This window comes from Alosa alosa, chromosome 11, assembly GCF_017589495.1.
Source record: "Alosa alosa isolate M-15738 ecotype Scorff River chromosome 11, AALO_Geno_1.1, whole genome shotgun sequence".
Classification (NCBI taxonomy): Eukaryota; Metazoa; Chordata; class Actinopteri; order Clupeiformes; family Clupeidae; genus Alosa; species Alosa alosa.
The window spans coordinates 18,480,123-18,497,622 of NC_063199.1; the positions used below are offsets into that span (position 1 = coordinate 18,480,123).

Sequence of the window (17,500 nt, forward strand, 5' to 3'; positions counted from 1 at the left end):
CGTCGGATCCCTGGGGAGGTCTTCTGACATTATTCACAGAACGCCAGGCTTTGCGAGTGTCCCGTCCACTTTTAAGAGTGTGTTTGAAAATCTCTGGGTCCTCTCAAGCATACTTGAAAGTGTGTGGGCTTTTGTACATAAGACTGTGTGTGTGTGTGTGTGTGTGTGTGTGTGTGTGTGTGTGTGTGTGTGTGTGTGTGTGTGTGCGCGCGCACGCGTGTGTACATTTGTGTGTGTGTGTGTGTGTGACTGGTTGTAATCATGACAGTGTGACTGTGTCAGTTTCTATTGGTATGTATGTGTGTGTGTGCATGTGTGTGAAACTTTGTGTTAGTGTGTGTGTGTGTGTGTGTCTGCACGTGCGTTTGTGCATATGAGTGCATATGTATGGTTTGTATGTGTGTGTGTGTGTGTGTGTGTGTGTGTGTGTGTGTGTGTGTGTATCTGTGTGTGTGTGTGTGTGTGTGTGTGTGTTTGTGTGTGTGTGTGTGTGTGTGTGTGACTGGTTGTAATTATGACAGTGTGACTGTGTCAGTTTCTATGTGTATATATGTGTGTGTGCATGTGTGTGAAACTTTGTGTTAGTGTGTGTGTGTGTGTGTGTGTGTGTGTGTGTGTGTGTGTGTGTGTGTGTGTGTCATATAGAATATATATGTAACCAGGCAAAAAAGAGATGGCTTTGCAGATATCTGTGTCATCCCATGAGACCCTTTGAAAATTCAAAGCCTCAGGAATGAAAGAGAGCCATCACAGAGGGGCTGAACAGGCCACATAATTGCACACAGGAGAGATGAAGGCTTCTAAAGGGGGGCACTCTCTCTACTCCCCCTACACATGCGCGCACACACACACACACACACACACATACACACAGTGGATCTGCTCTGTGATAGGTAATTTTCCTGGAGACGAGAGCTGGAAGTTCAATGGTCAGGGATGCTAGTTCTTTCCCTGCCTCAGAGATACAGACACAGACAGACACACACACACTGTAAAAAAAAAAATATATTGTAATTTTACAGTAACTCACTGGCAGCCAGTTGGCAGTAATTTACTGCAACTGTAATTTACAGTAGCATTACTGTATAATGATTTACAGTAGTTATCCTATTACTGTATTAGCATTTACAGTAACTTTGCACACTACTGTATCATAATTTACAGTAGTGCTCTATTACTGTATTATGATTTACAGTAGTACACATACTACTGTATCTTTATTTACAGTACTTACTACTACTGTTTTATCATTTGCAGTAATGCTACTGCATTTATTACTACAATATTATTTTATATATTAAAAAACACACATTAACCAGTATGTATGTGAAATTATTATAATTTTATTAAGAAAACCTCATCAATACAAATATAATGGCAACCATAGACAAACTAACTGTAAAACAACATGACTGTCTTTATGGTATAATCCAACAAGTTCTGCACACACAGGGAAGGGCAGGGCATGCATTATATTAGCTAACCAAGGGATCGATGACAAATAATCTATTTTCCCTAAAATGTGATGTTCCTTTAAGGCCTGTGATGTGTTCAGAGCCGGACAGTAACGGAGTACATTTACTTGAGTACAATTTTAAGGGATCTGTACTTTACTCGACTATCATTTTTGGGGAGTACTCATGACTTTACTCAAGTACATTTAAATATTGTACTCTTTACTCCACTACATTTCTATTCATAACCGTGAGTACCCGTTACTTCTTCTAAAAAAAAGGAAAAAAGAAAAATCTCGAAAACCCTCAATTTGTTGTTTCCCTCTCAAACGTGATTGGATTGTGCTGGCGCCACTGATTGGGACAGCCTATCAGCAATCACCTTCAGCTTTCCGCCAAAGTCAACTCCATGGTCAGATTTAGATAAGAGGCGAAACCATGGACGAAACAATGGATGAAGACGCAGCAGGTCCATCCCGGGAATGTGCCAACCTTTGGCCCCACCTCGCCAGACTATTTCAATTTAATGATAGTTTTCGCTTTGAGCAAAGGGTATCTGTACTTTTACTCAAATAATAAAGCTGTGTACTCTGTCCGCCTCTGGATGTGTTACAGAGTTCATAATATGGCAGAATTAGCCTAATTACCAGTAATTCAGCCATTCAAAATCCACCAACTCTCTAATAAAAGACGCCACGACTGGGTTGAGGGCGACCGTCTTCCTTTGAACCTTTTTCCCTGTCTGGTGGCTGATTTGGGATTTGGCCTGACACTTGGAGCCTTCAGGATTAATCCTGAGAATGAATCTGCAGACATAAAGGTTCAATAAAATCAAACCAATGCTTACCACCAATTTTTAACATAATATTACAATAAAACTATTCATGGGTTTCATCAGGTCCCTTTCTACAGGTGTATTAATCAAACACCATGCAGTCTACATTCATAATCATGGTGCTTTTTTATACACCTGTGGAAAGGGACCTGGTGAAACCCATGAATAGATGCAATTTGCAATTGCAGAGAGGTCATGCCGTTGCCTAGGATAGCTGAGCCATCAGAAGTCAGGTGCATTAATCAACTAGATAGCCTACGCAAATGGCAAAGCCAGAAAAAAATGTCACTCAAAGTCAATTCAGAATCAAAGTTTCCTTATGTAATTTTCACAGTGGCCATATGAGTTCAGTGGATGAAATAATAGGCCAAGCAGTCTTAAGGAATTGATGAGAGGCAAATAAAGGCAGCCCATTTTAGATTGAATTTAGGTGCAATTAATACATGTAGAGTAGAGAAGCTTAGGCAAGCTTAGCAATAGAGTCATAAACTAGAGATGCAATTAGCCCATTTCACAAGATGGGGCCGCTGTGTAAATCAACTTCCTGTGGAAGAGCACTGTCCCATACACAGCAGAACAGAAACAGGAAGACGTTTTACCCTGCCAATTAAGGTATCATTAACATCAATGAGGCCGGACACCTGGACACTGTGAAATTGGTCTATTTGCAATTGCAGAGAGGTCATGCTAGAAACCGGATAGCCTACTGCTACACTACCTACCAAGGGTACGGGTATGCTTTAAGAGTAATGGGGCAAGGAGTAATGGGGCCTAGTGCTAGCCAAAGCTGGTCAATATCCCACAAACACAAAGCAGACTAAGGTGACCAGACAGTCCCAGTCTTTGGTTGTCCCTGTCCCCAGGAAAATACAGAAAAGCTTAGACTGCCACCCCTCCCTCGCCCACTCCCTTTTAATAAAAAAGATAAACGGATAGCCAAACTACAAGCAAGCAAGCAAGCTAGCTAGCTAGCTACCGCGCCAAAAAGGGATACTACTGTAGTGCTATCGAGTTGGCTATTAAAATTCAGTTCAGATTTGGCCATGGGATTAGACACAGCAAGTGTCCACAAAAGACTCACCTTGTGAATTGTTGGTGTGCTTGTTGTTGCAGAGTAGATGGACTGACTCGTCGTCATCCACCCCGCCCCCACCCTTTTGAAAAAAAAAACTTAATTCCAATTGGCTATTCTGTCCCCGCCAAATGTATTACTGTAAATTGATATACAGTAATCAACTACTGTAAAAAGAAGCCGATATTTTCCCACAATGCTTGGCGGTTGGCAGTACTGTACTGCATTTAATCATTACAGTATGTTAATGCCCTTAATGCAGTAAAATACTGTTACAATTGCGAAAAATCATAACAGTGCACACACACACACACACACACACACAGAGAGAGAGAGAGAGAGAGAGAGAGAGAGAGAGACACACACACACTCTCTCTCTCTCATACACACACACACACACCCACACACACACGCACACACACACACACACACACACACACACACACACACACACACACACAGAGAGACGCACACACACAGACACATGGACACGGACACAATTACACCAAGTTAACTCTAGCTGCTTCAAGTAACCGAAGAAGTGAAAAGCATTATACATCAAAGTCTTTGAAGCAGGGGTTTGAAATGACATTTCTTCTTCTTTTATGCTAACCCTTCATGAGCCCTGGTGGATGATAAAATCTACCTGCCAAGCATTTTTAAAACATTATACTGTACATGTCTCTGAGCTCACACGCGTGCTGCACCACACAACCTTAATGCAGTTAATGTGGCCTACATTTCACCACTATTGGCACACTGCAGTTGCAAAATAAGAGATTTAAAGTTAAAGCGAAAGTGTTTGACAACACTCCTGTTACTAAAACCACACAAATAAAACTATGCTTGAAAGGACACTTGGCAAGAGAACAACATTATATTTCCTGACGACTACAGTGCAACACAATAGTATACAAATACCTGACTGTATTGTAATTGTGACAACAACTACAACTACAACTACAACTGCAACGTGTGTGCGCACATGTGTGTAAAACCAGACAGTGTGTAACACTCGATGCTTTTTACAGATGTTCCATCTAGTTCCAAAGTTACAATTCCTCCTTGGTTTTTTATGAACTTCTAAAGTGTCCCCAACAATGACAACTAATGTATGTATAACTACAACTACTAGTTCAACAGTGCAAAGTCCAAACTTCAGTGAAAGGAGTTCTTTTGGCTGGTGGAAGTGTTCAGTGTGGTGATTCCCAGTGGTGTTTGTGGGAACACGGTGGATGGGGAGGACGGAGCAGCTGAAAGAGAGAGGGGAAGCTGAAATGAGCCCAGCAGATGGGGAATCTGCGCGCTTTTGGTGCCCGGCGCCTGCTCATTTTGGACCCCGCTTTGAAGTTTTTCATACACACACACACACACACACACACACACACACACTCACACACACACTCACACAAGCGTAGTGTCACTCAACCTTACACAGTTTCAAATTTTGCCTTGTAATTCAAGTGGCACACGTTTGAAGTTTCTCTCAGACACACACACACACACACACACACACACACAGAACACCCCTCCCCAGCCCCCGACCCCCCCCCCCACACACACACACACACACAGACATACGCACATGCAGAGTCATACTGTACATGTACAAATATATACGTAGTATATACAAGTATGTACGCACAACATTGACTTACAACACACACACACACACACATACACGCACACACACACACACACACACACACACACACACACACACACACACACACTTGTAAATTACCTGTTCCCCATGGTTAGGTCACTTCCATTCCACTCTCTTATAAAGAAGGCGAGCAGTAGTGGGCTTTTGAGTGACACATGCGGCGCAGGACACAGATTGTTGGTGGATGCCTCACTGGCCGCATTCCGCCTGAGCTCTAGCCACGGGGCAGAGGTATCTCACAGGGGCGGAGAGGGCTGAATGACCTCGCTGTACGCCATCCACCCCCCCTGCCCCACACACACACACACACACACACACACACACACACACCACCCCTGGGGAACGAAAACTTATCCACACTCCCTCCACTTCACTCAGCCATACACTTCACCGCCCTCTGCCCCTTTCTTTCTTTCTTTCTTTCTTCTCTATCCCTCTCTCTGTCTTTCCCATCATCCTTTGGTCTTGCTCTCTCTCCCATTACCAGAAACCTGTTGTCAGCACAGCAGTCATGGTAAGGATTTTTCACACACCTATACCTCAGTACATACATTTTCACACACACACACACACACACACACACACAAATATATACAAACAACCACACATGGGAGGCTGGATAAAATGGATTTTCCACTCGGATGAGCATTGCTTTTTTGACACACTTCCTGTCTGCCATTCAGTGTTCCATCATTTTTTTTATGATGTTTATCCATCTTTATGGTGCCCCCAACACACACACACAGACACACACAAACACACACCATGCACACACGCACGCACGCCATATGCAAGCAGGCATGCACGAACGCACACGCGCATAGAAGCGATCTGCGGGAGATATGAAATTGCTTGTCAAAGGATGGGGGGGGGGGGGGGAGGGTGGGTACTGAGCGTGCTCGGTTTCCATGGCAGCACCCACACAGGGGGTCCGTGACCATGTCCTCATGGAGGATTAGTGCAGACTCCTGTCTCATTCTCTCATTCTCTCTTTCCCACCCTCATACTGCTGAAAGGTTTCATGAAAGTGGAACATCCCCATCACACACATACACACACTCATACACACACACACACACACACACACACACACACACACACACACACACACACACACACACACACACATAGCACAAACAAACATAGACACACACACACACACATAGCACACACAAACACAGACACATACACATCACATACACATACATAAGCTCACATTCTTAAACATGTTTACCCACATACACACATAGACACCCACAGACACCCACCCACACACACACACACACACACACACACACACACACACACACACACACACACACACACACACACAATTCACTCATGCATATTTGACTTTTGAGCGGGTTGCAATATCCCAGCAGGTGCCCTCTCATCACATAAAGCCTTCTCTCCTCCCGTCCTTCACTTCGTGGTCCTCCAATGATCCTTTTCCTCTCATCTCTCTGGTGTGTATTTCCTCTCCACCACCGTCTGGACGGCTAAAGGTCACAAACAGTCAAGATGTTCAAAAAACACAGACAATGGGGGAAGAACATTGACTCTAAAAGCTTAAGCTCACATCTTGTTTGGGTTTTTTGTTAAAAGGGTAGTTTTCTGAAAATCCCTCTCTCAGGGATTTGTGTGTGTGTCTCTTTCTCTCTCTCTCTGTGTGTGTGTGTGGCGCCCAAGGCTCCCTGCTCGTTTAAGTCTAATTGATCGTGTTAATTGTGTGAGGAAGGCTCGGAGGGCAAGCATCACACAGTTACACTTCCTGACTGTTCCTCCGTAACTCTCCTATTCTCTCTCTCTCTGTCTATCTCTCTTTTTGTCTTTGTCTGCTATATTTCTCTCTCTCTCATTTACTCTTTCCCCTTATCTGTCTCTCTGTCTCTCCTCTCTCGCTCTCTGTGTCTCGCTTCTCTCTCTCCCTCTCTCTCTCTCTGTATCTCTCTCTCTCTCTCTCTCTTTTTGTCTTTTCCTCTGCTATATTTCTCTCTCTCATTTACTGTTTCCCCTTATCTGTCTTTCTGTCTCTCCTCTCTCTCTCTCTCTCTGTATCTCTCTCACGCACACTATCTCTTTTTGTCTGCGCCTCCCTCCTCCTCCCCCTCCCTCTCCCCAATCATTACAAGCTTCCTGAAAATTGCCCGTGTTTGGCTAAACTGTCTATCACAGGCTCCGACACACGGCTCCCCTGGTGGCTCCGGCTGACGTGAAATCCATTCGGATGCGGCGAGGCTTAGAAGACCAGGAGAAGCGAGGGAGGGAGCGAGCGATGGAGGGAGGGAGGGAGCGAGGGAGGGAGAGAAAAAAAAATGCAATAAAGGACAAATTTGTCCAGATTTCCCGCCCAGCAAGACACCCGCCACAGCGCTTGGCGGGATTACTGTGGATCCATTACTCATGAGCGCTCACCTGCATCCTCAAATGGAAATTCAGAGCAAGCCATATATGCACTTTCTTTGTATTTAGGAGATCAAACAGCATTTTTTAATCGACCTAATTGCTTGCCTGAGACGGTCGCCCCCATTGCTTTTCATTAGCAACTCTTGGTGTAAAAACAAAAAGGGTTTCATTAACGCAAGGGAAAGGGCACCGTGTTTGTTTTTGGAGAAGTGGTAATTAAGTGTGATAAACAGGCAAAATAACACTTCTTTAAACCAGGCTTTACAAATATTTATAGATCCACAGACCTTTGTGTTCATGCATGGGCAAGAATCGTGACAAAGAAAAAAAAGAAAAAAGAAAAGAAAGAAAGAAAGAAAGAAAGAAAGAAACGTGCACCAGTGTGTGTGTCTGTGCACAAGATGGTAGAAGGTTGCTGAGGTTGAGAGAAGAAATGAGAGCCAGAGGGACAGAACAAAAGAAAACTGGTGAAAGAGTGAGTGAAAATCCTGGACGGGCCTGGAGTGTGTGAAAGTGAAGTTTGGAAGGAGACAGCTTCCTGAACCAGGGCACTGAGGAGAGGAAATGTTAATCAAAGCTTAGTTCAACAGCGCTAAGCCTAACATTACACTGGCCTTTGCATCTGCCAGGCGTTAATCTCTGTTTGGACCGTAATTACGCCCTAAAAATCCCAGAAAGAATGGATTATGCCATTAACATCAGCAAAGCGTGGACAAATAGAGGCAGTAATTGCCTGCCGAGGACAAAACTCTGAAGTCTTGTCATTTCTTCTATTTACACAAAGCCTCTGTCTTCTAAGAGCGGGAAAAAAATAGACAATTGTCCCAGGAGCCGCACTGTCACAGTCTCACACAATCACACACACACACACATACACACACACACACACACACACACACACATACGCACACACACACACACACACACAAAGTAAGACACGTATGCCATCAGTCATTTTCGCTGAGGAGGTCGCACGGGAAAGGGGAAGTCAAACTCAGGAAGACGTGGTGTCTCTTGCATGCATGTCTGTGTGAAGCAGCAGTGGAGTGGAGGCAGGGACCCCCTCACGGCCCTCTATGATCTTCCAACACAAACATCAGGACTGTGACAGCGTCAGAGAAGCTCAGAGCTGCATGCCAAGCGTGGGTGGCTGACGGAGCCGCCCTGGGCACGACGTGGGCGGCTGTTGGAGCCGTGGTGGGCACCACGTGGGCACGACATGAGCTCTGTGGCATTCCTGTGTGTCCTGCATCATTAAGGACACTTTCCCGAGAGAGAACTCTGCCTCAGGCTGTTCCTATCCTCTCCAGCTATCCCTCTCTCTTTCTTTCTCTCTGTCTTTCTTTCGTTCAGTTGCTTCTGTATTCTGTCTTTTCCCCCTCTCTTCTCTCCTCAACCTCTATCCTCTCTCTCTCTCTCTCTTTCTCTCACCCACTCTCTTTCCCCACTCTCTTCTGTCCTCAACCTCTATCTCTCTTTATCTCTCTCTCTCCCTAACCCTCTCTCTCTTTTCTCTCTGCTCTCTCTATCTTCACTCATCTGTCCTTTCTCACCTCCCTCCATCACTTAGCTGAGCTGGTGCCCCTGGAGGCCAACAGCGGGAGTGTTTCCCTCATTTGCAGTGCAGAGTGAGCACTTGCTGGAACTCTCCTGTGCACTTTTAGCGCTCCTGACACTTTTTAAATAGTCTGTGGCTGGAAAAGTGAGAGACAGAGAGACAGAAAGAGACAGGGAGAGAGAGAGAGAGAGAGAGAGAGGGAGAGTAAATAGAAAAAGTACAGGGCATAAAATAACACCACCAGCATTCTCAAGAGTAGACAGCATTTGTCACCCTTGGCCAAGCTTATTCTGCCGCCTCTCTCAAATTCAAATTCAAATTCAAAGCGCTTTATTGGCATGACAATTCATGAAGAAAGTGTTGCCAAAGCATACAGTGTCTAGAACTCATCAAGACTAAATAACAGTCATAAAACATATATATATAAGGAAAAAAAAAACATAAAAGGAAAAAAACATATACACATCTCTCTCTCTCTCTCTCTCTCTCTCTCTCTCTCTCTCTCTGCTGTGATTCCAACCACTGATGAGTCCAGCAGCTAATCCCAGCTGTTAATTAGAGCATTGTTCTCCCTGGCCGTCTGCAGGGGCAGTGCTACTCATCAAGGCGCTGTGCGGCCGGCGGAGGCCTCTTCACTTCCTCATCCTAATGGCCTCTGGGGGGGCACCAATCAGCAGCCGGCCCTGATTGTCATTAACTTGGCTGCTGCTGACCTTGTTGTGGCAAATTTAAGTGTCTCTCAGGGGAGCGGGAGGGGGTCTGTATGTGTGTGTGTGTGTGTGCGTCTGTGTGTTTGTGTGTGTGTGTCTGTGAGCGTGTGTCTGTGTGTGAATGTTTTTGTCTATGTGTGCATGATTGTCTCTCTGTATGTATCTTTCTCTGTGTGTGTGTGTGTGTGTGTGTGTGTGTGTGTGTGTGTGTGTGTGTGTGTGTGTGTGTGTGTGTCTTTGGGCTGTGTAGAGATGGGCAGTGGGTGATGTTGACCCTATAAATCCAGCAGGGGTGTGTCGGGGCCAGTCGTTGTGGATGTTCCGGACGCGTTCCGTCGGACACCAAGTGCTCCTGTGGGGGACCTTCTGGCCGCTCTGTTTGCTCACTTAAGAGGCCCCGGCTGGGCGTGTCCCTCCACTCTCTTTATGCCCATCTGTCTGTCCGCCCCTCTCTCTTTCTCTCTCTCCCTCCCTCTCTCTCTCTCTTTCTCTCTCTCCCTCCCTCTCTCTCTCTCTCCCTCTCTCTCTCTCTTCTCTCTCTCTCTCCCTCTCTCTCCCTCCCTCTCTCTCTCCCTCTCTCTCTCTCCTCACTCCCTTTCCGTACTGAACACTGAAAAGCACTCAGAGTGACAGCCCTGGGTGTGGTTCTATGACTAATTCATATACGCCCCCAATCCTCCTTGCCAGGCAAACACACACACACACACACACACACACACACACACACATACACACACACACACACACAGACACACACACACAAAACCCTCCACACTGTCCCCTGAGTCTCAAACTTTGGAAATAGTTTGGAGTGCTCAGAGGCGAAGTCCTGCATCTCTCTATGTATTACAGAAAGGATGTGTGTGTGTGTGTGTGTGTGTGTGTGTGTACGCGCGCGCATGTGTGTGTATTTGTGTGTATGAGCATGTACATTCATGGTCTGTACTACATTTTGTATGTGTCTGTGCCTGTTGTGTATTTTTATTTGCTCTGCATTGTTGCCAAATGCCATTGTGTGTGTGTGTGTTTGTATGTGTGTGTGTGTGTGTGTGTGTGTGTGTGTGTGTGTGTGTGTGTGTGTACTGGGAGCTGTCTCAGGCCAGTGGTAACTCTAGTCTGCTTGGCTTTTTAATGTGGAGCTCTGGTAATGAGGACTGATTGAAATAGGTGAGCTGCTCCCACAAGGATGTTTCTCTGTGGGAGCCTAATGATTGCAGAGTAGGCCGGAGAAGTGTGTGTGTGTGTGTGTATGTGTGTGTGTGATAGAGAGAGAGAGAAAGAGAGAGAGAGAGATAGACAACACAAGTGTGTGTGTGTGTGTGTGTGTGTGTGTGTGTGTGTGTGTGTGTGTGTCTGCATTACTGAAGTCTCTATTTATTAGTGTGTTTCTTAGCTATCCACTTTGCTTTGAGGATGTGAGTGAGTGGGTGTGTTTGTGGATGTGAATGTGGGTGTATGTGTGAGTACATTATGAATTCACTCACGCACTCACACCCTCTGCTTGCTTGTATGTGTGTGTGTGTGTGTGTGGGTGTGGGTGTGTTTTAGTGTGTGCAATAAACAATCTAACTAAGTGAAATACCTCTGCACCCTTCCTGGCTGTTGCCAGACACAGACACACACACACACACACACACACACACACACACACACACACACACACACACCCCTGTGATCAATTACCACAGGAGCAGCTCGAGTCACACCCCCCTGGCCACGCTTGATCATTCCAAACTTCTTTTGGCACTTTCCGTTCCTCTCGCTGAAAACTCTCCACACACACACAGACACACACACACACACACACACACACACACACACACACACACACACACACACCTAGCTGGTCCAGCCCCATCTCCTTCTCCCTTCACCTACTCCATCTCCCATCCTCAGTTGCCAGTGGCTCCGCAGCGGTGCCTTCTTTTATTCATGCAGCATAGCTCCCTCCCCAGCCCTCTCTCCAGGTGTGCATAGCCTGTCTATTAGCAACGGTAGAGATAGAGAGCTAGAGAGCGGGGGGGGGGGGTACTAAACAGAAAAGTATCTTCCTTTGTTGCAATGGAGGATTGATAATGCGGGCCTGAGAAGCATGCTTCCATGGCAACCATTGAGATGGTGGGTGCACTCCAGGGCTGTCGCAGAGCCAGATGGCCAAGCTGGGATGGAGAGGAGGAAGAAGAAGAAATAGAAGAAGAAGAAGAAGATGACGATGATGATGATGAAGGACAAGAATAAGAAGAAGATGATGATGATGTTGATGATGATGATGATGATGAAGGAGAAGAAGAAGAAGAAGATGATGATGATGATGATTATGATGATGATGAAGGAGAAGAAGATGATGATGATGGTGTTGGTGATGATGATGATGATGAAGGAGAAGGAGAAGAAGATGATGATGATGATGCTGATGATGATGGTGATGATGATGATGAAGGAGGAAAGGAAGAAGAAAATGATGATGATGGTGATGGTGATGAAGGAGAAGAAGAAGAAGATGAAGATTACTGTAAGAAGAAGAAAATGTTGATGATAATGATGATGATGAAGTGAAGAAGAAGATATGGAAAGGAAGAGGATTAAGGAAAAAAATGATGAAGATGGGATGAAGGAGGAAAAGAAGATGATGAAGAGGGATGAAGGAGAAGAAGAAGATGGATGATGAAAGGAGAGGAATAGGCTATGGAAAGTGATTATGATGAAGAAGAGGATATGGAGAGGAAGAGGGTATGGAAAGTGATTATGACCGGCCCTCTTTTGGAAGACATGTGACTGAAACAAAGTGGTGCTTCTTCAAATTATACAGAAATTGTTTAGCGTGTGTGTGTGTGTGTGTGTGTGTGTGTGTGTGTGTGTGTGTGTGTGTGTGTGTGTGTGTGTGTGCACCATGTGTGCTTATGTGTGTATTCTTCTGTGAGTTAGCACCAACCAACAAACAACCCCCAACAATCTCTCTGGTACCCACAAGTAATGGGGCAAGCTTAGACCCCCACTGTCCGCCCCTCTCGTTTCCCTGCCATTAGCCCATTCCCAGTAAACACTGTGGCATTAAGGCCTGAGATTGCACGCAGCGGCCTCTCTCCGAGCGAGCCCAGCCACTGTGTGTTTGTTGAGATAATAACATGCCGGGTTAATAGACCCTGTAATTATAAAATTAAAATATAAATAAATAAAATTAAGCACAACGCCAGATCTTTGAGGGAGAAAAGCCTCTGTGTGTGGCAGATAAACAGCTCAAGAGGGAGCTTTTGTTATGTAAGGTATTGTTTGAGTTTTAGTTGCCAGTTCCATGAAGCTATATTAGATATTCCTGTTCTCTGGATTTGCATGCTTATTTTTCGTCCAATTGTAAATGATATCATGTTTGTTTTATTTACAATAACTGAGTGCTTCTTTGCACAGGATTTGTTTTAATAGGAGAATTATTTTTGGTCCTCCGCCATCAGGGATTACATGTTGATTTATTTCGTAGAATTAATTAACCCTATACCAGTCTTTCATTTGGAAGCTCAGCATGGGCAAATGTTAGTGTGCCTCAACCTGTTAGGTTTGCGGGAGACTAGGAGCCATTATGAGGGAGGCAGGTTAATGTGATATTTCATTAGGCACAGAAGATCTACTTGCTCTATCTGTGTCCCTTCATTATCGCTGTCTTCCTGATTCACTGAGCTTGCCATGGTAATTTGTAGGAACAAGTATGTCAAGGATTCCTCTGCAAATTAGGGAAATGTGGCTTATTTCTGGTTATTTTGGTGTCTGTGTGTGTCTGTGTGTGCGTATGTGCATGCAGACATGAGACTAACATGGTTTGGATATTTTCTTTGTTCCTAACCTGCTCCTGCCTGCTGGGATGACTATGGATCCTCTGGCTCTCTCCAGTCACATGTGAGTACCAGTGTGTGTGTGTGTGTGTGTCTGTGTACATGTGCATGACTGAATAACCAGATAATCAATAACATTGATACAACACAGTTCTATGCATTCGCATCGTACAGCATACAGATCTATCCAATTATTGATTATATGACATTTAGTGGCAGGATGATCAGTCCAGCAAAAATCATTACTTCTAAGGCTCAACATACAGTAGTCTTGGCTAAATGATTGTCACTTCTCTATAAATCAGTTAAAGGTATGTATCATATAATTGAAGATGTATGTGTGTGTGTGTGTGTGTGTGTGTGTGTGTGTGTGTGTGTGTGTGTGTGTGTGTGTGTGTGTGTGTTCCATCAGATCATCCCAAATGAGCTGCGAGCAGACCACACGTTTCGTCTGACAGGCATGGGTGCAGACGAAGACCCTGTGGGTGTGTTCAGCATCAACCGGTACACGGGCGAGGTTTCCGTCAGCCGATCCCTCGACCGGGAGGTCATCCCCATCTACCGGGTAAGCAACCAGCCTCAGGAGAACACTTTTCTTGGTTGTGCTATGTTGATTTGCAACATTTATTGACTTTATTGTGAGGTTGGTCTTTTGTAAGTGATTCAACTGTGGATCCAAGTAACCTCTTTCATGCTATGTAGATATTCACTCTTCATTGCATTCATTGCGTAGGTTGGTTTTAAGTCGATGGATAATCTGTGTGTCAATCCAACAGTGGATCCAACAATCCTATTTGAAAGTAGTGTTATGTATATTTTTACTTTCCATCGATTCATTGTGCTGGTTGGTTTTACAGTTTTTTTCAAATGCTTACACACTAAATCTTTGCTCGTCACACAATTTTCTAAACATGTCTTCCAAACATCATAACCCCACACCAAATCTGCAAAGCCATACACTAATTCTCAGTGTTTGACTCAGTTTTCAATTGACCATTCGCAAAACCCCGCCCATCGAACGCAGATGAGCCAATGGCAGTCCAGTAGCTCCATGCCGGCAGACATGGCCCGTCAACTTCACCTTACGGTTCCATAGAAATGTATTGGGAGCCTTGATATTTGTCCGGTTTTATGGGATTTTATAGTGATATTGAGTTGAGTGAGTTGAAAAGGACAGTCAAATGACATATGTGGGATTAACACAACACCGATACACAGAAAAATTCCTTTCAATCTTGATTACGTTTTCTGTAATTATGTTAAATTAGATTAAATTCTCTCGTCCCAGATCTCCACTATTTTAAAGCAAAGGGTTACTTCTTAGCAAACCATAACTAAACAGTGCTCCACCACATCTGTGGATTAAGCCACACAGTCAACTCAATGTACAGTAAGTAAGATAAATAAGGATGTTAATTGTTTTCAGCTTTGCCAGCATTGTATATAAAATTATTGTCACTTGGAGGAGACTTGTAGCTTCTAGATAACTAACGTTAGCATAGTTAGCTAACCGCTGCTAATAACGTGCTAGCTTCGTCACGTCAGAGAAGCGTGGGGCTGTGCACAGTAGTGTAACGTTTATTCACCATATAATAATAAAGTTGAAGTGGCTCTGCAATGTAGGCTATGTTTCCGATTTTTGGCAGCACCATGTTCCTTACATGGCATGGCCCAGTGTCCTTGTAACATGCATGCAAGTCTATCTAGCACAGCTAATATTAATATCAGTGAATCACACTCGCCTCCCGTTTAAGTTTGTCACCCAACAAAGCTAGATATGAGTTTTATACATGTGTCTCCATGTCATACTGCAGTCTTTCAACGGATTGTAAATGATTGTACATTTTTTTAGGTCCGTGGCTCTCTAAAAGAGCCTCTTGTGTCTTAACAGCTACTGTACCATTGAATTTCTAGACAACTCCGTTCTGAGTTTGACGGGCGTAGTAACAATAACTAGGGGGCATGGCTTTTGCGAACGGTCAATTGACTAAAACACATTTTGCAAAACACCACACACAATTTTCTACTTAACACACAAAAATCAAACAGGAAGTAACTTGATTTCATTTTTCAAACACAACCCATCAAAATGCCACACCAGTGCTTCACTCTCTCTCCTCACATGTGTAAACACTCATTACTTTACTGAACACCATCCAATCATTGCCTTAGTATAGGCCTATGTGTAGACATACTGACTCTCTATGTAGGTATGGACCCTCTCAATCTGCTCCTAGAGGATTTACGGTTCAAATGTTCAGAACCAATGCAGATACTTTGAAAGGAATGTTCTACAAAAAGTCGACTTTATGTACAGTAAAACTTGTCTTTTTTACTATATTTTTGTGTCTCCCCAAGTTACCATTAGCTCCCCCCCCACACACACAGACACACGCAGACACACACACACACACACAGACACACACACACACACACACACACACACACACACACACACACACACACACACACACACACACACACACACACATAAACACAGACACACACACTTTTCTTTGGAAAAAGCAAAGTAATTTGATAGTAGCCAGTCAATTCCGTCTAAGGCAAAATCAGCTTTTTCAGAACTCCATGTACATCTGGTGGTCATTGTATTTTGCTTTGCTTTGTTCTTGTTGGCTGTAAAATACTGTATTTGCAACAGCAAATTATTTGCGAAAAATCACTATTTTTGGTTTCAATAATACAGTGTATTTCAACTTCTCTCTGTAGATACCGTAACTTTCACTCTTGTATGGAAATACATAAAGCCTATGAAAGACAGAAGAGCATTAGGTTTTGAGTAACAGTGTGTACATGATGTATCCAAAATGTCATATTATGACAAAAGTGTTTGTAATGTGAGGCGGATGTTTGCTTTAAAGATGTGTTTTTGACATTTTGAATGTTGTGTGTCATTTTGCTGGAGATTTGAGGCATTTTGCATTTTGTATTGTGGGTTTTGTGTTTGGAGTTTTGAAAAATAGACACAGTTTTGAAAACGTGTGTAAACAATTGTAAAAAACTGTAATTAGTTAAAGGTTTTTATAACTGTCCAATGGTGGATCCAACTACCCTCGTTATTGTAACTGGACATGTGAAAGTGTGTGTGTTATAAGTACCCATACAAGTACACACACAAATGCACACACATGCACACACAGTTGCACATGGCTCATTTGATACCAGCTGCTGTATTAAGGGCATTAATTAAAGGCAACTGCACGGCAAAAGGCCAGTTATTTTGAAGATGACCTTTCCCATGTGTGCAAATTGCAAAAAATGTTCAGGTATACGTCACACTATTAATTTAGTTCATCAGATAACACTGGAGGATGATTCATTTGTGTGAAAAAAGGTGTGTGTGTGTGTGTGTGTGTGTGTGTGTGTGTGTGTGTGTGTGTGTGTGTGAAAAAGGTGTGTGTGTCTGGGAATGGTTGATTTGGCTCAGAGAGGGCCAGCTGTTGTGTGCAAGCTTGAGTAAGTATGTGTGAGACAGAAACTATTTGAATAGGCGGGTGTATTAAAGTGACAGAGAGAGAGACAGAGGAAAGAAACTTTCTCCCTAACTTTGTTGTTGCTGGTGCACGGTGCCAAGTTGTTCTTGAGAATTTTTTTCTCTTAACTCAGATGTTTTTTTTTTTTCTATGGATCAATGGAATCTGAGTAGGAAAAGAATAGAGAGCGAGAGAGAATGAGAGAGTGAGAGAGAGAGTGAGAGTGAAAGAGTGAAAGAAGAAAAGGAATCTGATCTGATTGGAGTTTATCTCTGTGATTGGCCATGACATTTTAAGACAGTTTTCCAGTAGAGCTCAAAGCTCCCCTAAAACACACAATATATCAACAAAGGCAGGAGAGGAGCCATTGGCTTCACCTGATAACAGACGAGACAATACAAGCACTTTGATTTGTCATACTCCAGTGATTCCAGCAAGTCTTTGATTCCACGTCTCTCTCCACGTCTTTTTCCCCCCACAA

General features: G+C 43.9%; 1 protein-coding gene across 1 annotated transcript in view; it reads left to right on the forward strand.

Moving 5' to 3' along the window:
* The window catches only part of cdh13 (cadherin 13, H-cadherin (heart)), a 431,894-nt gene that overhangs the window by 162,708 nt on the left and 251,686 nt on the right, over window positions 1-17,500 (forward strand). Inside the window, exons 5-6 of the mRNA XM_048257795.1 lie at window positions 13,584-13,589; window positions 13,938-14,090. Of these exons, the coding sequence (XP_048113752.1) occupies window positions 13,584-13,589; window positions 13,938-14,090 (159 nt within the window). The remainder of the gene's footprint in view (window positions 1-13,583; window positions 13,590-13,937; window positions 14,091-17,500) is intronic.